Below are 22,495 nucleotides of genomic sequence, written 5' to 3'. Positions count from 1 at the left end.
CCATTTTGTAGAATGGTGTAGATCAACAATGCTATTTCTTTTAAACAGTAATCAAAATCGTTTCGTAAGACCAAGTAGACAAATCACGCCCATCCCCCAATTTGTTTCTCTAACCTCTCCATCTCGGGTGAAAAATATTTTTGGTCCTTCCTCTCCATAGCTGTCAACTTACAGATTTGAAAATAAGGGACCAGCAGCCTCGAAAATAAGGGATCAGCAGCCAAAATAAGGGATTTTCAGGGCACAGGTATATTCAACTGCTGAGGCCCTCCGAGACAAAGGCAGAAAGCCCAGAAACGCGGCAAAGGGGATGCAGCAAGGAAAACCACTGTCACCTCTCCACTGGGAAGCGCTGAACAAAGGCAAGTCCCCAGGCAACGTGGCCAATTTGATCAGCACAAGGCGTGCAAGTTCCACCTCCCCCCCCCCCGGTCGTTCTTAGACTCCTTATTGGGTGAGCAACGCAGCCAAGCAACACAGTTGGAGCCTCCCTCCTCCCTGGCTGGCAGGGAGGGAGGGAGAGGAGCTCCCTTCCTGGGAAATTTAAGGGACATCATCAATAAGGGACAGCAGCGGGACACGGCGCTGGGATAAGGGACTTTCCCGCCAAATAAGGGACGGTTGACAGCTATGTTCCTCTCTGCTTCTCACATGAATGGTTGATTAACAAATTGCCACAATATATTTATAAATGTCTGTTCTATGGGCACCAGTGTATTTGAATGAAACACCACACCCCATAAAAACCCAGGCAACTTCCCCAACAAGCCAATGGGAGTGGCAGAAGGTTTTGGTGGGCACCAAGAGAGGTGTCTGAGGGCACTGTGTTGTCCATAGGCCCCAGAGTGATCATCCCTGTTCTAATTCATTAAGAGATATGTTGTTTCAGTCCCTGGCAGTTCTTTCAATGTTTATGCTTGGGAAAGTGGAGTCCTCACCGTGAACTTTGAGATCAATATCCCTCTGTTTCTCCCCTGCAGCGTTAACCGCAACACACGTGTACCTTCCCGAGTCACTGATCTGTGCGCTTGTCAGTGCCAGGATACGACCTCCAGAAAGAATCTAAAAAAAAAAAAAAAAAGGTGAAATTGTCAAAAAGTGACATGGATCGTGGCATGTAATTGACAAACATAATTATATATCAAGTTGCATCAATCACACAATGCAATTTTCCTATCCTGTTTGGTTTTATCTTTACAACAGATCTCTACAATATCTGTTCCTGTCTTACTACTTTGCACTTATTAATATCAATTTATTCATTTTTTAGTGGCTAACCAAGGGATTTCTCTAAAATGCCAGAAAAGGCTTGATTATTTTCATATTGAATTACAATCCTGATTGCAATTCAAAATCAGGTTTCTTCATGTTCCTCATTATTTCCCACCGAATAAAGAAAAATGAAGTGTGACGGGGTCATAAACTCTCCCCCAAAACTACCTTGTGAGCTCCGTCATCATGTCCCCCAAGCATAGGTAAAGGTAAAGGGACCCCTGACCATTAAGTCCAGTTGTGGATGCGGCGCTCATCTCGCTTTACTGGCCGAGGGAGCCGGCGCAGAGCTTCCGGGTCATGTGGCCAGCAGGACTAAGCCGCTTCTGGCGAACCAGAGCAGCGCACGGAAACGCCGTTTACCTTCCCACCGGAGTGGTACCTATTTATCTACTTGCATTTTGACATGCTTTCAAACTGCTAGGTTGGCAGGGGCTGGGAACGAGCAACGGGAGCTCACCCCGTCGCAGGGATTCGAACTGCCGACCTTCTGATCAGCAAATCCTAGGCTCTGTGGTTTAACCCACAGCGCCACCTGCGTCCCTGGTTATTATTACAAGAACGGAACCACATTAGCTGGCTGCAACAAGCGAGAACGTAATCTCCTTCCGTTCCTGGTGTTTGGAAACCTATTATGACAGTGACCCAGGCACCAGCGTGTGTGACAGAGATGGCCCTTTCTGCCTCCACTACTAAGGAATGGGAGAGGGAGAAAAATCTCTGGCTCTTATGTGGTATGTGTGTCATAACCAGAGTATTTCGAACCAGGCACTGGACTTCCAAGTTCCAACAATCCCAGCCAGAGTGGGCAACGGTCAGGATCTGCCTTCTGCCATAGCAGCCAAAGCACTGGGACGTTTCCTGGCGGAGGGAGATGTTCCTGGCCTCTGGCTAGATAAATTGAGTTAGCTTGCCTGCCAGATTGGACCATGTAGACTTGAGTAGAGCTCACTCTGGGGGGCAGTCCTGACTGGGTCTACAGAGGACTCCACTCAGAGCTACTCCCCAGGGATAAAAACAGGCACCTGGCTCACTGCAAACACTTTTTATTTATTTTTTGCATCTTGCTCCCACCCTCCCTATCATTGTGCTAGCTTCCACCAGCTTTGTGGGTAACATGGGGTAATCTGACCTTGCTATGGACTAAGTTGGCTGGCTGGGGAGGAATTCCCCCCCCCCGCCAGGTAAATTGGCTAACCTGGGAGATTTTCGCCTTCCTCATAGCAATCATCACTACTTTGGAAGGGAAGGCATCGGATATAACCTAGGCATGGCTGCAGGGGAGGCTGTAAATCTCTACCTGCCCCTCCGTGGGAATATGGGTATCCTGTACTCCAGTCTGGACTCCCAGGTGCGGGGACTAAGGCCAAAACACTCCTTGAAATGGCAATCCCTGAGAGCTGGCCTGGTTTGCATGTGTCACATTCTGCCATGCTTTAACCAAGTCCTAACATGGAAGCATGGAACAATTTCCCATTATTATTATTTTGAATTGATTTTCCGCCCCATACCTGGGGGTCTCAGGGCGGTTCACAGCATAAAATCAAGATATAAAACCACAAAATATGTAATAAAAATAAAAACAAGCCAACAGCCCCCCTCCAAAAAAAAACCCAACGCAAACATTTTAAGAGGGTATAGGATGTAAATCTGATCAACCAAAGGCCTGGTTAAAAAGGAACGTTTTTTGCCTGGCGCCTAAAGGTTACAATGAAGGCGCCAGGAGAACTTTCCTGGGGAGAGCATTCCACAGATGGGGAGCCACTGCAGAGAAGGCCCCGTTCTCGTGTTGCCATCTTCCGGGCCTTAAGGTATTGCGGTCCTGAGCCATTCACCTCCCATTGTCTCAGCTGTAATGTGGCTTTCCACAGAGCACTCATTTTTTGGTGCCGCAAACGAAGGTGCAGAAAAGTGGAGAACGCTACAAACAGACCATGCTAAGCAGTAATCACAGGGTCACTTTCAGCGTGGCATTTGGGGAAGCCCCTTGACTGCCACCGAAAAGCTCAGGCCACCAATTTCATTAAATAAGCTAGTTTAAATAGTCCTGGAACCCTCAACAGTAGCATCAAAGTACCTGGAGTCCATTTGAGAAACTAGAAACAGGGCTACCATCTTTCAGCCAGGTCAGAATGGGAACAGGGATCCCACGAGCTTCACATTCCAGTCGAACCGGATTATTAACCACAACAGTTACCATTTCGTTGTTGCCAGAAATGGAGGGTGAAACTGACAAGAGGAGGAGGAAGAAGAAGAATTAAGTATTTGAAAGTCCCACCTATACCTTTTCAGATGCGTGTGAGTCTGTGTTTTCTGAATGGGAGTAAACTTTGGTGGTTCCTCAGCCTTTTTCCATCTGCCTCCCCGCCCTCTCCCCAAGTTTGGGCTTACAATGGTATATAACATGCATGTCCAAAGTCAGTTTCAGGGGGCTAATCTGGCCTTGCCGGTCAGTTTAATATGGCCCCTGTGGTAGTTTATTTCCTGGGGTAAAATCATAAAAAAAGCTCAATAACTTCAATCCTGAGAAAAGGTAAACAACTTTGGTCGGCCCTCATGGCCCTTCACTTCATCAAATCTGGCCCTCTCTGAAGAAAGTTTGGACACCACTGCTACATAATATCCCTGGCGCCAAACATTTCTTGCAATTAATAGTTGGGTGGAGTTAACGGCTGTTGGCTGTGTCTTGGGCCACAGCAGCTGAAAAGGAAATGTGCTGCTCCCAAGTCATTATAAATCAATTAATATTAAAAGCAACTGAACACAGTTTCTGTTTAGCTCAGAGGGAGAATTTGACTCCTACAAGCCAGCATGCCAAATTTTAGCAGTGCACTTGCAAGCCCATCTCTCAAACAACCAATCAAACATATGCAAGAATAGCTGTCTAATGGGGCTTTTTTTAAGAGCGACTTTCCATTAGTGCTTTAGGAGCAAAGAAATAACAATAACAAGAATGATATAGCACTAATCCTGCAGAAGTAGCATAGTAGCTGACAACTTCTGAAAGCAGCCCTGTATCAGGAAGCTTTTAATGTATGTCTTACTGTGTTTTTATATTAAGTTGGAAGCTGCCCAGAGTTGCTGGGTCAAACCAGTTGAATGGGCGGAGTATAAGTAATAAATGATTGTTGTCATTATTACTGTACAAGCATTACTCATTTGATTGACAGCTAATCAGTTTGGGTTTTTTGTATTTAAAAAAAACTTTCTTCCTAGCTTTTGCTGACAGGTGAAGACATTTTTTGCTCTGGTGGTCTTTTGCCTTGCTAAGTGTCTGATGATGTTAATAGGCACATATTCTCTGTGGTCTCGTCCTCTGCTGCTGCACTGCTATTGAACTTTAATCCAAGCTTTCATTTTCTGGTATCAATATGATTTTCTGATATTAAAAGTGTTGTACGCCAACCTGATTCATGGGCATTGGAGGACAGGACAGACATGTCTAGTAGTAGCAGTAGTAATAATCATCCTCATCATAAATGTTTTTTCATGATTGTGCAATATTTTTGCATGATAAAGTAACAAGTGCTGCAAATTACAGAGGAACCTCGGAAGCCAAACGCCTGTAAACTTGAATGTTTCAGCTCCGGAACGACTGAAAACCGGAAGTGATTGTTCCGGTTTTCGATTGATTTTAAGAAGCCAAATGACCGGCGCAGCTTCTGATTGGCTGCAGGGTGCTCCTGCAGCCAATCGGAAGCTGCGCCTTGGAAGTCAAACGTTTTGGAAGTCGAATGGACTTCCGGAATGGATTCCATTCCGACTTCCAATGTATGTTTGTAATACCTTTTTTTTTGTAAAGAAAGAGGCTTAATAACAAGGGTAAAGGGGCTGAGCAATTACCAAGACAAACTAGGGTTTGTATTCCCCAGACACACAAAGATTGTGGCAAGGAAACCAAGGAGAACATAAATTTAAATTTTCTCTCTTTGCACACAAAGGGAAGAACACCTTGGCTTGTTCATTTAAATCTGTATGAATTTTTTGCACCCAAGTAAAAACCTGTGTTCTGTAGTTGAATCTGATTTGGCCAGACTATAAGAAAACAATGGATTTTTTTAAAAAAATAAACGTTGTTGTAAGCGGTTAAAGGTGTCTCAAGGGTCTGAAAAGGTTGACGGCTACTTGAGTGAAAGACTAGCAACAATGAAATAAACACTTCAGTTTCCTGAAAAGGCAACATTGAGATCTGTCTTCCAGACACGACTACACTGCACAGTTCTGTCGAGGAAACACTTCAGAACTGAGTGTTCTCCCATTTTTAAGTTTTGCCGGTGCTACAGAACTGAGCTCTGGACTAAATCTTCCCCGAGCTTTCTCCTGGGAAACGATTTTAACGAGTACCTGGAAGCTATTAAGTGCACAAAATAAAACATGAAAAGAACAGATGAAATGCAGAGAGCTGTTTCCCCCCTCGAGCCGTCCTTTTTTTATGAGAAGAAATATTTACCGTGAACCTGGAGGCTGTAGAACAGCTCGGCTATTCCTGCTGCATTCGCCACAACACATTTATAAATGCCAGTGTCGGAGATGTGGGCGCCATCAATCTGCAAAACCTGCCCTCTGTTCAAGAAGCTGACGCTGGCAGTGTTGGTGAGAGGGTGGTTATCTTTGTACCACGTGATGACTGCGGAAGGAATTAAGTAAAAGAGGCTGGTGAGAGGGGTCTAGAACTCGCTGCTCTGAATTTATCTAATACTCAAAAGCTCCTTGGAAGGGCGAGGAAAGGCAACTACCTGTTATGTTCAAATGCCACTCATGCACAAAAGTAAAACAGAGGCTTTGAGTGCCTCCGTCTCGGATGGCAAATGCGGAAAAGCAAAGGCAGTGGGCGGGTGGGGAAAAAATTAAGGAATTCCTTCTCACTTTTGAAATGCAAACAAGCTCAGTGTTAGCACTAGGGCTGGGCAATATATCGACCAGTTTGAAGTCCATATTGTGATATCGGTTTAATAATTTTGGACCTGGCATGATGTGCGTGTGACTGCGTGCTATGTAAAAATTCCAACGTTGGAAATCTGGTCAAGCCAGCCAACGCTTCTCTCGATTCCTGCAGCTCCTGTTAACTCTGCTGACTCAGCTCTCGAGAATTACGAGAGCAGGCGCCGGCAAAGATCGCGATGCAGGAAAAATCATGAAGTCAGCCAACGCCTCTACCTAGCTCTATCCTTATTTCAGACATTGTAATATATTGGCATATCAGAATGCTTAGGTGGTGATATATAGCACAGTGTTGAAAACCCAGCCCTAATTAGGACACAGGGCTACATCCGAAGCAACACTAAGTCACGGTCCCATCAACACTAGGATTTCTACTTGTGCAATAGAACTTCCCAACCCCTTGCCCCCTAAATCTATTATAGGGGCTCCAACCCTCTGGAACAGATTTGGAGAGGGTGCAGGGCAAAAGAAAGGAGAGAAAGTCTTGTTGCACCCCAGTGGAAACCCTTGAGCTAAAAGGATGAGTTAGAGGGATACTGCCCAATAACTGCCCATCAGGTTGCATATTCAAGCAGTCTCTGTGGCCTGTTATTGTTCTCCTCACTGGTCACTTGCTTATCCCCCACCCCCATAACAATATGCTTTGGAATAACATCCCTACAACAGCCCACACTACTTAGGATTTTTTATTTGACAGTTATAAAGCACCTGAAATTTTATAAATACTAAACATAAAAATGTACACATGAAAATATGGTGGCATGGCATCAAAGCACATCTAAGTTTTGCTCAAACAGAAGTTGTTGTTGTTGTTTAGTCGTGTCCGAATCTTTGTGACCCCATGGACCAGAGAACACCAGGCACTCCTGTCTTCCACTGCCTCCCACAGTTTGGTCAAACTCATGTTCGTAGCTTCAAGAACACTGTCCAACCATCTTGTCCTCTGTCGCCCCCTTCTCCTTGTGCCCTCCATCTTTCCCAACATCAGGGTCTTTTCCAAGGAGTTTGGCCATGAGGTGGCCAAAGTATTAGAGCCTCAGCTTCACGATCTGTTCTTCCAGTGAGCACTCAGGACTGATTTCCTTCAGAATGGAGAGGTTTGATCTTCTTGCAGACCCTGGGACTCTCAAGAGTCTCCTCCAGCACCATAATTCAAAAGCATCAATTCTTTAGCCTTCTTTATGGTCCAGCTCTCACTTCCATACATCACTACTGGGAAAACCACAGCTTTAACTATACGGACCTTTGTTGGCAAGGTGATGCCTCTGCTTTTGTCTAGGTTTGTCATTGCAAAGAGAAGTGGGGGACTTAAAAACAATAGGAGCACAGACAATGGAATAGGTGGAATTAAAATGTGGATGCAATCTCCCACAACAAACGGGGTGCCGTGTGGACAATCCAGTATAAACCCACTTCAAATGCACTATTAATGTGTCAACGACATGCGCCTGCACGTACCCGCAAGAAAGCATCAGTCCGGATGGGCCCAAAGCCAGTTCACAAATGGCCAAGTGTTGAGTGATCCAGCGACACGCATACATATGTAAACAAGCTCATCCTGAAAATCTGTTTCTACATTTACGGGGTGAGAAGGAATGATAAAGGAAGCAGGAGCCAGCAAAAGCAGAGCCAGCCCCAAGGCAAATTCAGTCCAGTCCAAGAGTTTAGAATGTCGCCTCTGCCAAGGCAATCAAGGGAGCCGCTTCAAAAGCAGCCAATTTCTTTCTTCAGCCTCACTCCTGGAGTCTCTGCAACCGATTTCGCAATGTCAGAAGCAGCCTTGTACATGTCATGTGGTTAGTCAGCAAATCCACCCCGAAGGCTCTTTTTGTCGCAGAGAAGTAGACAGTAACTTAAAAAGAATGCTCCAGATAATGAGCAAGACCCATCCCCAATTCGTAGCAACGAGGACGCTCTGAGGGGAAGCCGACTGCACCATCTGTCCATGCATGGCCAAAACACCTCAGTCGATGCAGCAGACTTAATGCAGCAAGCAATATCTGCACCCTTCCCAGCCCTCAGGCTGCCTCGCAAAACTACTTCTGCCCATTTTCCAAGGAACGTTGAATGGCAAACCCTTTGCTTTCCAAGCACATGGAGTGTTCGTGAACATTCTGTACATTCCTGGCAACTCAGCCAAACCAATACCAGAAATGTTCCCGCAACAAACACTTGATGGGATTCAACATTGCGCTAAGAGGGGTATGATTGCAGAATACAAGGGCCACTCGTGCAAGGGGGTTTCCCCCTGTTCCACACACACCCTTAAACCGTTCTGGGGTTTCCCAAGTCCTGCAGAGCAGATTTAGAAGATGGGGGAAGGGTGTTTGCTGCACAAATGGACCTTGTTTTGTGCCTGCAACAACTTAGTCGAATCCCACCCAGGACAACACAGATGGGTTTCCAGCACATGAGCTACACAAAACATCTACTGAAAGAGAAATCCCATTATGTTTCATGGAGCTACTTTAGGGTAAGGTGAATCCTGAAATACAGCAACTCTCCTCCCGCTCACCCAATTTAATTTTTTTTTAAATTACGAGCAATAACTTCTGAGTGTGTATCTACCTGGCAAAGGATTTCCAGATGCTTTGCACTCCAGCTGTATTGGATTGTTCAAAACCACAGTCTCGTTTATCATCTTTCCCGCATCCTTCAAACTGGGTGGCTCTGGGAAAGAAAAGGATAAAAAGATTATCATCTTGGTTGTTCAACCTCACATAAATGAAGGTTTCTTCTGTGCTTATCCAGTTTCTGTGACATTATCAACACATATATAATGAAGGCTCCAGGAAAACCTCCATTGGGAGAGCATTCCACAATTGGGGAGGCAATACAGAGAAGGCCCGTTCTTGTGCTAACACTCTCCAGACCTCATGTAGAAGAGGCATACATATTTCTTAAACCAGAATATGGAGGTACCTAAGTGGTTTTCAATTCTTCTCTGGGATGTTTCAGGTGTTGTGGTACCTCACACCACACAAACAGAGGGAGCACGGGTCAAGGAATGTAGTTCTTGTGAGAATGGAAAGGATGTGTGGTATTTATAATTCCCTTCTACCATCCCAAAGCACATCTACTCCCATGTCAAGGGAATGCACACAGCAGATAGTTAACTGTTTATTGTTAAAGATACCACTTACAGTAACTTCTACAGCTCTTGATAGCTACACACACCAACCTAGCATCAGGTCCATGCTCTTTGGAGACCACCAGTTTATGTACCTTCCCCCAATGGGCTGTGCACTTGTGACCGGAGACTATGCCTCAATGGGAACGTCCCTTTTCATCCCTTTTCAGTCCCCTCCTGGTTCTGGAGGACAGTGATGCAGGAGAAGGTGGGGAAGCAGGTGTCCCTTCACTTGCCTGACCTGCCTCCTCTTCTTCCAACCCATCCTGTGCTCCACCCTCCAGCTCTGAAGCTTCCACTGCCTCCGACTCTTGCCTCCTGGATGTTACAGTTCCCCACAAATCACAGACTCCTCTCCTGAGTTAGTACCCAGCCTGCCTTCCCCAGTGCACAGTCATCAGCATCCTACCGGTCCCTTGAGGGTATCTGTGGAAGTCACCCCTGGTGATGGGTAAAACTCCCTTGCCACAATGCTGTGTGCAGAAATCTTCTCATCAAAGCTGGCCCCGAATCACCAGACTCACATGTGACCAATCATTTCCTCCACAAAGCCTCTTCTCCTTCCGGAGGGGAGAGATTGTGAGCGGGAACCGATTCCCGCGCTACGCAGGGGGCGTTCCGGCCCCTGCCCTCCCATTGATGCTGGCGCGCCACGCCTCCCAGAAGAGCGCCCAATCAGGTGGCTGCTCGGGGGGCGTGGTTTAGCCCCTCAAATGCGGCCACGCCAGCTCTTTCCCCCATTCCGCTGCCATTTTCCTCGCGTCACCCACCCACCACTCCCTTTAGTGAATAGGTGTTCGCTTGACCTTGCTATGGACCTATGGTTGGTCGCCCTGGTTGCCCAGGGGGCCTGGTAGGAGTTTTTTCCAACTGGCAAATTGGCACCAGCCTCTTGGTTTTTTTCGCCTACCTCGTAGCAATCGTCACAACTTTCTCGGTATTTGGCGGTTAGGCATTGGAATGTGTTGTTGGTGTATGGAAGGGCAAGGTGTGGCCATCGCCTACCCCTTCACTTTTGGGTATTCCGTTAAAGGAATCCGGCGGTCGTGGATCCTGTCCGATGCCCTGTGTGGCTGGGGGCCATGGCACGACCCCCGGTGACATCAGGGGAGAGCTTATAGTTGTATTTGCATCAACAGGCTCCCCCTACTGGCGGTTAACCCCCGTCTGACTCACTCCTCTCCGAGTGGGTGGAGTCAATATTTGCTGTTGTCCAATGCCTAAGCCAATACCTCTCACATGCTGTAATCAATACAGTTGTGGCCTTTTCTTGCCCATTAACCTAATATGCCGTGTCCACGTGTTTTTATTATTCCCAAGCGGGGGACAGGTCCTCGAATCACAATACTGGGGACTCCTCTGAAAAACGAACGCTTGCAAAGATAACAAGAAGGAGAGGGCGTGTTGTAAAAATGATGGGAGCTGCTAGATGCTATCACAAACACCTAAAATGTTTGCGAAAGAACAAGAGATGAGCAGGAGCATGTATGTGGAGCATGCATGTGGGGATCTAGCATAACCAATAGGCTACGTTCCATGTCGGGAAAACCATTACCATACACATGCAGTCGGACATGTTGTTGGGCTTCGCCAGCTGCATTTGTTGCCACACAGGTGTATCTGCCAGCATCTTCCATCAAAGCCTTGGCGATCTGCAGGATGCGTCCGGAGGACTCCAGCTGCTCCAGAACGGGAAAAGAAAAAAACAAGCATCCACAGAGATTTCCAATAGGATATGCATATTATCAGCTCTCCTTCCAAATGACAATTATATTCAGGGTGCTTACTTCTGGATTTTTGGATTTAAAAATCCAAAATCCCACTGCTAAAGTTCCAGTTCAGCAGCTGGAATAAATCATGCATAAAGTATAAATGCAATTCATTTGCGTGCTTGGGCTTAGGTGAATGATTAGGGCAATGTTTTGTGTGCTTGTTTTCTAATCTTGGCCCGTTATGTGGATTAGGTAAAGGGACCCCTGACCATTAGGTCCAGTCATGAACGACCCTGGGGTTGCAGCGCTCATCTCGCTTTATTGGCCGAGGGAGCCGGCATACAGCTTCCGGGTCATGTGGCCAGCATGACTAAGCCACTTCTGGCGAACCAGAGCAGCACACGGAAACGCCGTTTACCTTCCCGCCAGAGCGGTACCTATCTATCTACTTGCACTTTGACGTGTTTTCGAACTGCTAGGTTGGCAGGAGCAGGGACCGAACAACGGGAGCTCACCCCGTCGCAGGGATTTGAACCGCCGACCCTCTGATCGGCAAGTCCTAGGCTCTGTGGTTTAACCCACAGCGCCACCCGCGTCCCATTATGAGGATTACCAAAGACAACATTCCACTTTGTGATTCTTAGCAATGAGCAGCAACAGTGTGTGTGGCACAACAGAGTCGCTCTCTTGCCAATTACAAAATCTATTTATTTGGTCTTTCAAATTAACATTTTACGGAGATATATCAAACATAAATCATAAAAACAAGATTACAAGGACTCTCCTGGACTTCCATCCTCCCCTTTGTGGGTCCTATTGTTAACCCTTTCCTCCTGCATCTTTTATGATAATCCAAATATTTTACCTCTCCACTGTGTCCAAAATTCACCATTAAACTACTAATGTTATTCCAACCCTACTAATGATTTTAACCTTTTACAATGGTCTTTAAGGTAGGTTATAAATTTCCCCCATTCCTTGTTAAAATTTTGGTCTTGCTGATTTCTGACTCTTCCGGTCATTTTAGCCATTTCGGCACAGTCCATCAACTTCATCTGCCGTTCTTTTCCGGTAGGGACTTTATCTTGAGTCGCTCTCTTGTCAAAGGGGTTCCTGATACCGTGGCAAGTTCAGGGCTGCACAGAAACACGGCTGGCCAACCAGGCATTCCTGTTAGTGCGCCTGTGAAGTCCCGTGAACCTGCTGCTGCTTTGCCCTATCTCTGCCCAGGCATGCAGCAGTGACCCTGGTGATGTGCCGGTGGCTCCATGGACCAGCTCCACCACTTGGGAAGCTACTGTTAATGATGTTCCATTTTTAAGCCTCTGGAAAGGCCAGGAGGTGGGAGGGCAAATGGGAAACTGTGAATTTGAAGGGTCTTAAACACTTGGGCTGATAAAGCAGCACAATTATCAGAACAATATTCTCCACCCCCTACACCGTTCTGCTGAAGAATCCCATTAATAATAATAATAATAATAATAATAATAATAATAATAATAATAATTTATTATTTATACCCCGCCCATCTGGCTGAGTTTCCCCAGCCACTTTGGGCGGCTCCCAATTGAGTGTTAAAAACAATACAGCATTAAATATGAAAAACTTTCCTAAACAGGGCTGCCTTCAGATGTCTTTTAAAAATAAGACAGCTGCCTGTTTCCTTGACATCTGATGGGAGGGCGTTCCATAGGGTGGGTGCCACTACCGAGAAGGCCCTCTGTCTGGTTCCCTGTAACTTCGCTTCTCGCAGTGAGGGAACCACCAGAAGGCCCTCGGAGCTGGACCTCAGGGCTGAACGATGAGGGTGCAACTCAAAAGTTTATACGTTCCTGCACCAACAAAATTATGTGCAACCACCTTGCTTGTTGGGTGCCTCTGTTCTCTTGGAAACTGGAATGGCAATCATTTAATGCTGTGGGTTATTGAAATCGTGATACGTACCCGGATATTTGCTCTCGCTGTATTTACAGGCCGACTGTCTTTCAACCAAGTGATTGAAGGGATGGGTATGCCATTGGCAATGCACTGCAAGGTTACTGGTTTGTGTATCACTACAGATCTCTCAGGGAGCCCAGTCGATTTTATTGTTGGAGGAACTACAAAAAGATCAACACAGAGTGTTATGCAGAAACAACACAATCTAGCTGCTATAAACCTGCATACAGTTATCAAGATAGTAGGAAAGAATGAAAGAAGGCAATGAAAGAAGGCAATGACAGTTAAGGATTTGAGAATATTGGATTTGTTTTTAAATGTTTGTGGCTTATTTTTGCTTTTTGATTGTGTTCTGTTACGTGTTTTGTTGTTATTTTTTGATTTTGATTTTTATCAATTTGTATTGTTTGATTGTGGTTTGTTTTTCTTTTGTTTTTTTCTCTTTCTTTTTCTTTTTTGTTTTTCCTGTAATTTAAAAATTCTTAATAAAAATCATTTAAAAAAAAAAAGGAAAGGATCTCTTTCAAATTCTTACAGTATGTTAAAACTACCACTGAAAATGGCAATTGGTTATTTAATTCCCCTGCTGAAAAGGTGTTGATTCTCACCATCCCATTCCATAAGATCTAGAGCAAGACTTGGAGCAAGACAGGTAAACAAAGACTGCTACAAAAGTGAATGCCTTCCTCTGTATTTCTTTTGTGAGCAGCATAAGGCAATTTAGAATCCTGAAATTCTGGTGCTATACATTGAGCAAAACCGCAACGCATTTAAGGCTGTTTGTTAAGGACAAGAGACATTCCCTCTCCCTCCACCCCCACCCCCAATTTTCTTTCCTGGAGAAACAACGCACCATGCACCGTCACATCAAATTCCTTTTTGTTCTCGCCTGCCTTGTTTGTTGCTACGCACTGGTAATGGCCAGTATCCGAGACTTCAGTCCGCGAGATGAGAAGCTTGCGTCCGTTTAGTAAGATCTTATATCCGATTCCCCCTTCGATAGGCTGGCCATTTTTCAACCACCTGGTGGATTAAAAAGCAGGTCTCATTTGTATAAGCTAGGGGATCGTAAGATACCTGCGAAAGTATTCACAAACTAACACAGGCTACAGAGGCTGAGCTTCATTCAGAGTCTGACACTTTGCCGAGCGAACTACTGTGGATTGTGTTTGTTCAGGTCTCCCAACCCTCCAGCTGCCTAAGAGAATACAGTGGTACCTCGGGTTAAGTATTTAATTCGTTCCGGAGGTCTGTACTTAACTGTTCTTAACCTGAAGAACCACTTTAGCTAATGGGGCCTCCTGCTGCTGCTGCGCCACCACAGCACTATTTCTGTTCTTATCCTGAAGCAAAGTTCATAACCTGAAGCACTATTTCTGCGTTAGCGGAGTGTGTAACCTGAAGCGTATGTAACCCGAGGTACCACTGTATGGGCATGCTACTTCCGTCTTTGAGACTGGCAAATAACAATAATAACAATAACAATAACAATAATAATTTATTTATATCCCTGAGTGCTCACTGAAAGGACAGATCGTGAAGCTGAGGCTCCAATACTTTGGCCACCTCATGAGAAGAGAAGACTCCCTGGAAAAGACCCTGATGTTGGGAAAGATGGAGGGCACAAGGAGAAGGGGACAACAGAGGACGAGATGGTTGGACAGTGTTCTCGAAGCTACGAACATGAGTTTGACCAAACTGTGGGAGGCAGTGGAAGACAGGAGTGCCTGGCGTGCTCTGATCCATGGGGTCACGAAGAGTCGGACACGACTAAACAACTAAACAACAACAACAAATTTATATCCCGCCCTCCCCAGCCAAAGCCGGGCTCAGAGCGGCTAACAACAGTAAAGTAATACAGCATTCTAAAATCAATTCATTATAAAATCAGTTCAAATCAAATTAATGGCAACCATTGGGCTAGAGTTCTGTGAAGAATTTCTGCATTGGCCAAGCCTGTAGAAGTTGAAGGAGTCCGCTCTCTGACTTGCCCAGTGAACTCCAAGCTCTGGGCTCCAGATTTTCCAAGCTTCCATCGTGGCCACTGACCTCAAATACCCTGAACTAGAGAGAATGCTCTCCATTTCGAAATGTATATATGGCCATCCATAGTACGGGTTTGATCTTGATGCGCACATCTATTAGCTTCTCTTCCTTACGCTAACACAAGTTGTATCGGCCAGGTAAAGCATGGGAAACCGTTACATTAATGGGAAACCAGGAACAGAGAAAAAGAAGGAAAGTGGATTCTTGTTGGAAGGTAAACAATGGAAGGGAAGAAAACAGTGAGTGGACACTGGAATCTTGGGAATGAATGATACTCTAAAGGTTCAGTGTGAACCACATCGGTAGAACATAAGACTCTTAATCACAGGGTTGTGGATTCGAGTCCTACACTGGGCACAAAGATTCCTGCATTGCAGGGGATTGGACTAGCTGATCCTTGTGGTCCCTTCCAACTCTACCATTCTATGATTCTATGACATTCGTGCCCAAAGAGCCTTTCCCAATGGTCCCTGAAACATTCCATAAGTAATTGTCACCTGACCAAAGACTCCACGGACCTCTGCTTCATGGTTATAGACAAAACAATGCCTTGGATTAGCATATAAGGCTTTGTTTTGTTTTCTTTCTGCATGTTAACCCTAATCTCTCTTTCAGCTGTTTGCTTTCTAGGCCATGAAAAAAATGATGGGGGTTGGGAACCAGGAATGAAAGATCAAACTTTTTAAAAAGCAGAGGTGCCCAAGATATTCTCCAGCTTCACAAAAGCTAGACAAATGTCCCGGCGGGCAAAAGAAACCACCGAGCAACTACAGAAAACATGGCATCCTGGATAATCTGAGGTTTTAGGAGTCTAAGGCAGATCTGCGACTTGACTCTGAAATTATGGATGGATGGATGGATTTATCTTAACCAGCCCAGTTGTGCACAAAATGAGTAATAATGTATCAGAAAATTATAGTTCCACCAAAGGAAGACAGCAACTATACCATGGGAAAGGTAATAAAGTTCTTCTACTTCCTTTTCTAGAACTTCGTTAACCTTTGCTAAACTACTTCCTTTTCTTTGCTCTTCCAACCAAAATCTGACACAAGTCATGGATTTCTTTTTCTGTTCCTTTGCCTCTCTTTTTGCACTGAACAATAGCTTCTTACGTGATGGTCGGCGGAGGCGTTCCTGTTACCAGGCAGTCCAGCTCCAGGGAGCTGTGGAGAATCACGATATAATCTGTAGATTCACTCTCCCCTTCCATACTTGGTGGCACTGGAAAGACAGCAAACCCAAAGGCGCAAATAAAAGTACTGTCAGAATTTTAAAAAAGGAAATGATTTAAAATACTATTTCATGGTCTGTCCTTTCTTGGATGATTCAAAATTTCATTGGACAAGACATGGTTTAGAGCTTATACTTTTTGCAGCAAAAAATCATAGCATAAAAATCAGCACAAATTTCCAAGCATCAGTCCACCAACCCCAAACATTGCAAGTGGTGCATAGTGATGGAATGAAACATGCCACTGAACTTTAGACAACGAAACCATTGTTAAATGAAGGTTTGGTTTAAATAAACATGTTAATGAGGAGTTGCTAAATCTCCCGGTACTGTCTATTGTTCCCCATCAATAACATAATCCATATGTCACACAAATGGAGAGGATCAGTCCATTACAAATTTAATATACAGACTACATAGGTAAAGGTAAAGGACCCCTGGACGGTTAAGTCCAGTCAAAGGCGACTATGGGGTTACGGTGCTCATCTTGCTTTCAGGCCGAGGGAGCCGGCATTTGTCCACAGACAGCTTTTTGGGTCATGTGGCCAGCAGGACTAAACTGCTTCTGGCAGAACGGGACACTGTGACGGAAACCAGAGTGCACAGAAATGCCATCTACCTTCCTGCCACAGCGGTACCTATTTATCTACTTGCACTGACGTGCTTTCGAACTGCTAGGTTGGCAGGAGCTGGGACAGAGCAACAGGAGCTCACCCCATTGTGCGGATTCAAACCGCCAACCTTCTGATCGGCAAGCTCAGGAGGCTCAGTGGTTTAGACCACAGCGCCACCCGCAGCCCTAGAGACTATATAACACCAGTCCTGAAAGACCTACATTGGCTTCCAGTACGTTTCCAAGCACAATTCAAAGTGTTGGTGCTGACCTTTAAAGTCCTAAATGGCCTCGGCCCAGTATACCTGAAGAAGCGTCTCCAGCCCCATCATTCAGCCCAGACACTGAGGTCCAGCTCCGAGGGCCTTCTGGCGGTTCCCTCATTGCGAGGTTACAAGGCAACCAGGCAGAGGGCCTGCCCTGTGGAACGCCCTCCCATCAGATGTCAAGGAAATAAACAACTATCTGACTTTTAGATGACATCTGAAGGCAGCCCTGTTTAGGGAAGTTTTATTGTGTTTTTAATATTCTGTTGGGAGCCGCCCAGAGTGGCTGGGGAGGCCTGGCCAGATGGGCAGGATATAAGTAATAAATAATAGTAATAATAATAAATCACATAAAGAAAAAAAAAACAGTCCTATCCTGGTGCCATTCAGATGTTTTGGATCACAACTCTCATTATCCCTAACCATTTGCTACACTGGCTGAGGCTGGACACCAACAGCTGGAAAACAGCAGGTTGGGAAAGGTTGACGTAAGTGAAACTTATGGAAATACCTGGTTGACAGTGAAGGTTAAATAAAAAGCTTAAATTCTGTTTTTACACACCTAGGATTTCCACATCATATTTGATTTCCTTCTCTCCTGCGATGCTGGTAGCCACACAGACATACTGGCCATCATCAGCCTCTCCAGCATTCATGATTTCCAGCTTCCTTCCACCAGACACAATGTGCAGGTTGTCGCTCGCTTTCACAGGAACTCCATCCTTCAGCCAAGTCAGCAGGGGAGGTGGGTTGCCAGCAGCATTGCACTCCAGCACCAGGGAACTGCCAGAAACCACCTGCTTGTTCTGGATTGCTTCTGAGTCGCCCTCAATAACTGGAGGAACTGGAAGGAAATGGAGAGGTAACACGTGACCACTCAAAAATCCAAGCCATTATTTTCTGTGACCACTCAAAAATCCAAGCCACTATCAAATCAATTGGTTTGGTTCCATCCCAGGTAACTCAGCCTCCAAGGAATTATCTTGAATGGCAAAACCATGGTTATCAAGAGGCATTTCAACCCGGACAGTATTTTCAGGCTGGTCAATGCCACAAAGTGCCATATTTTTCGCTCCATAAGACACACTTTTTTCCTCCTAAAAAGTAAGGGGAAATGTCTGTGAGTCTTATGGAGCGAATGTGTGGTCCCTGGAGCTGAATTGCCCAGGGGCAAAAAGCAGATCGTGCTTCTTCTTCTTTTTTTAGAAAGAGGGAAGGGGGTATTGAAACAAAGCCGCTGAGCAGCTGATCAGCAAGCTATCGGGAGGGGAGATAAGGGACTCTAGAGATAAAGGAGGCTGCCTGGGAGGGGGGAGGTAAAAGCACAAGGATCCTCAGGATTTTTCATTGGGTCACCCCAGATTCACCATCAGATCACATAGCATGTCCATGGCTACAGCCTGCACCAAACAACACACGCATCCATTGTTTCGTGGCAATGGCGCAAAAATGTGGTTACAAAACACGGATCCACATGGATTGTCAGGATTTTTGCACTGGGCTAACCCAAACTCACCGTCAAATCACATATCATGTCTGTGGCCACAGCATGAGCCACAAAAATCATACACCCACTGTTTCTTGTTTTCCTCCTCTAAAAACTAGGTGCGTCTTATGGTCAGATGTGTCTTATGGAGAGAAAAATACGGTAAGTGAGGACACCCATTGGTTAAACTGGCTTTTTGTAGGGAAAGCCATTTTTTAAATTCAAAGCTGTCATATGTTGCTGGATTTCCTTATGACAAGCAAAATAAGTAATTTCCAGTGAGAAAGCTCAACAGCTGAATCACTCTGAGCTGCTTCTCGACTTGTGACTTTCCCCTGAATAATGCCTGGGGGTAGTGATTGTTGATGGGCAGTCTCAACATTGTGGTGGACCCATAAGGTGTAAGAACTGGGTTATCGCCAAATTAAAACATAAGAACTCATTAAGAGCCCCCCTGTGTCGGACCACAGGCCTATCTGCTCAAACACCATCCCACCCTCATGGTGGTCAACCAGGCGGGTTTGAGAACCCCATAAACAGAACTTCTGGACAGCACCACTTGTGTTCCCCAGCAACTGATACCTACTGCTTCTGTGATACCAGAGGTAATATATACCTGTATACCTGAAGGAGCGTCTCCACCCCATAGTTCAGCCCAGACACTGAGGTCCAGCTCCAAGGGCCTTCTGGTGATTCCCTCACTGCGAGAAGTGAGGTTACAGGGAACCAGGTAGAGGGCCTTATCGGTAGTGGCACCCGCCCTGTGGAACGCCCTCCCATCCGATGCCAAGGAATTAAACAACTCTCTGACTTTTAGAAGACATCTGAAGGCAACCCTGTGTAATGTTTGATGTTTTATTGTGTTTTTAATATTCTGTTGGGAGCCACCCAGAGTGGCTGGGGAAACCCAGCCAGAAGGGCGGGGTATTTTTTATTATTATTATTATTATTATTATTATTATTAAGCCATCATAATGACTAGCAGCCACTGATATCCTTATCCTCTATGGGTTTGCCTTTATAAAAAGGGAATGCATCTAAAGCACAACATGGGTGAGGAGGCAGGAGATGGAGCCACCCACTGGTGTTCCTTGAGACTAGAAGTAATCTGCACCGGGAGAAAACTAACCTAGGAGGAGAAGTTTCAGAGGGGATGTGCAGGCAGGGAATGGGGCAGGATCCAGCTCCCCCACCTCTCCTTATCACTCATATTATGCTTAAAATAAGTCTGTCACACTCTAAAGCTTTTTATATCAATTTGGCTCAACCCTCAACCAACTGAAAACCTGAGTCTAAGAGCAGTCAATAATAAGCCAAGAAGAGGCAAGGGGAGGCCCAGATCGGCTGGACAGCTCAAATTCCAGTTTTCTGACTGCACGCTGAACAAATAAGTGTGTTCTTTCTCGTCTGCTTCCTACCGTAGACATCCACTAGGAATATTTTTTCAGCAGTCCCAGCTACGTTGGTTGCCTGGCAGCTGTACTTTGCAGAGTCAGAAACTTGCGCACGAGGAATCTGAAGGAATTGCCCCCTGTCCAGGTAAAGAGCTTCTGGGCTAGACGCAATAGGGCGTCCATCTTTATACCACGTTATGGTAGGAGCTGGGATTCCCCTTGTCTCACATTCCAGCTTTAGCACACTGTTCAGCAACGTTGACACTTCAGTGGTAATGTTTCCGCCTTTGATTGCAGGTGGGACTGTTTTCAGGGAAGGAAAAGGAGGAGAAAAACAGTAAAAATCAAGATGCAAAGAAGAGGAAGAGTCTTAGAACACAAAGGAAGCCAGAGCTTAATTATTACTTGGTTTCTAAAGGGCTTTCAGTGGACAAATTGTTTTCCCCACCCCACAACAGCAAAAACAAAACAAAAAACATGGTGATGTAGTTTCCTCCACCAGCCATCTGTAGCAGCAGCATCTGGGAACAGATTTACCACAATAGTTTTTGTTGGTTTAACAGGCTCCTAATGGGAGAAACTAGCAAGAGACAGGAAAAATCTAATTGGAACCGTCTTCAAAATATAAACTCAGATATGCAGTGTTTGTGAACGCTCTTATTTGCTCATTGCATTAAGTGTTGAAATAGAGTTTAGACTAAAGCATGGCATATGCTTCAAAATATATAAACTGTTAACTATTACAAAATAAAATCCACTATTGCAAAGTACTTAAAGCATCTCACAGTCAATAAATGGGAGTGCCTTTGATGTTTAGATAGCAACCTGTATAATAACTTTGAATTTGCTTTCAAACCCACGTTGAACGTTTCTCTGAATTGCATAGCGCTAATGTCTGTCATAAGGGACGCGGGTGGCGCTGTGGGTTAAACCACAGAGCCGAGGACTTGCCGATCAGAAGGTCGGCGGTTCGAATCCCCGCAACGGGGTGAGCTCCCGTTGCTCGGTCCCTGCTCCTGCCAACCTAGCAGTTCGAAAGCACGTCAAAGTGTAAGTAGATAAAGAGGTACCGCTCTGGTGGGAAGGTAAACGGTGTTTCTGTGCGCTGCTCTGGTTCACCAGAAAGTGGCTTAGTCATGCTGGCCACATGACCCGGAAGCTGTACGCCGGCTCCCTCGGCCAATAAAGCGAGATGAGCGCCGCAACCCCAGAGTCGGTCATGACTGGCCCTAATGGTCAGGGGTCCCTTTACCTTTTTAATGTCTGTCATATCCTAAAAGATTCCTTCCCAAAGGCCCTTTGATCCATGTTTGGGTGTGTGAGAGAAAAACAAAAGGAGAAAACATATCCCATATATTTTAAAGAGACTGCATGCACATTCAGGACAGGGATTCTTGCACATTATCCTGGTGAAGCCATCTGCCCAAACACAACAGATGCCTTCCTGAGCATACAGGCACCGTTCCATTTTATTTCACCCTGGGTAAAAGAATGGTGAAAAGGGAGTTTGCTGAACCATGTGGATCCTGCAGCCTAATTCAAACAGAGGGGGGTTTCGGAATTGAAGAAAAAACATCCAAGTAAATCAATAATAAAATGAACGGATTGCTTCATTGACACTCAGCCAGCCATTGTCAGCCACCCCCACACATCAAAAAAGCAAAATAATATCGGCCTCAGATTGGCTAAGGAGAGCCTTAAGTTTCACCCTAGACACCCTTTCTGCCTTCCCTCAGGAGACCCGACTCATATTTTGAGAACCACAAGTAACACTTCAACACTGCGCTGGTTTCAGCATTCCTTGAAACCCAGAATAATTCCCCGTCCTCTGGAGGCAACAGCTTATGTGGATTCCTAGCCAAAAACAATGTATGTAAACTAATCATTTGCAGATGCTCCTGCGAGACACTGCGAGCGACATCCACTGCGCACACAAGCCAAACCCTCAATGAGTAGCTTGACTGCTGGTGGAGGTAATGTTTGCCTGCCAATGTAAGCCCCGCGCTGCCAAACAAGTCGGTTGATTGCAACCTGCCAACACCCCAGGTTCCAAGATATCATTCAAAATGGCACTTTAAAGATGTGAAAGGCCTAATAAAACAAACACTGCTGGGGCAGGGGTGTTGCATGAATGACGGGTGACCTCCCATCTAACATCTCTTCAGGCAAACATTTTCCCACCTGTTACAAAATGGGCTCATCTGACCTGTCCATCATTTTGATGCCAGTATCTGCACCTAAGGAGATACTGGGGCAGAGGTTCTCAACCTGTGGGTCCCCAGATGTTGTTGGATTACAACTCCCATCATCCCTGAGCTCTGGCCTTGCTAGCTAGGGGTGATGGGAGTTGTAGTTCAACAACATCTGGGGACCCACAGGTTGAGAAAGGCTGTCCTGGGGTCTCTTTGAACCTGTTATCAACACAGACAGACAGGATTGATTTAGTTTCTATGCAAAGAGGAGCCCT

The 22,495-nt window shown here is 45.6% G+C and overlaps 1 protein-coding gene across 4 annotated transcripts in view; it reads right to left on the bottom strand.

Annotated features, from left to right (window-relative positions):
• Positions 1 to 22,495, bottom strand: part of HMCN1 (hemicentin 1) — a 293,517-nt gene that overhangs the window by 120,931 nt on the left and 150,091 nt on the right. For all 4 annotated transcript variants that reach the window (XR_013988112.1, XM_081011980.1, XM_081011981.1 and 1 more), the window contains 10 exons: positions 20,053 to 20,331; positions 17,711 to 17,992; positions 16,152 to 16,260; positions 13,847 to 14,016; positions 13,000 to 13,154; positions 10,899 to 11,022; positions 8,782 to 8,883; positions 5,723 to 5,899; positions 3,350 to 3,501; positions 939 to 1,062 (listed from right to left, as the gene is read on the bottom strand). Coding sequence is in view for 3 of the 4 variants with exons in the window: in XM_081011980.1 (XP_080868106.1) it covers positions 939 to 1,062; positions 3,350 to 3,501; positions 5,723 to 5,899; positions 8,782 to 8,883; positions 10,899 to 11,022; positions 13,000 to 13,154; positions 13,847 to 14,016; positions 16,152 to 16,260; positions 17,711 to 17,992; positions 20,053 to 20,331 (1,674 nt within the window). In the remaining variant the exon portion in view is untranslated. The remainder of the gene's footprint in view (positions 1 to 938; positions 1,063 to 3,349; positions 3,502 to 5,722; positions 5,900 to 8,781; positions 8,884 to 10,898; positions 11,023 to 12,999; positions 13,155 to 13,846; positions 14,017 to 16,151; positions 16,261 to 17,710; positions 17,993 to 20,052; positions 20,332 to 22,495) is intronic.

The sequence above is a fragment of the Podarcis pityusensis genome (assembly GCF_964106645.2).
Source record: "Podarcis pityusensis genome assembly, chromosome: 6".
Classification (NCBI taxonomy): domain Eukaryota; kingdom Metazoa; phylum Chordata; class Lepidosauria; order Squamata; family Lacertidae; genus Podarcis; species Podarcis pityusensis.
The sequence above is the reverse complement of the archived record's forward strand: the minus strand, read 5'-3'. Positions and strand labels throughout refer to the sequence as shown.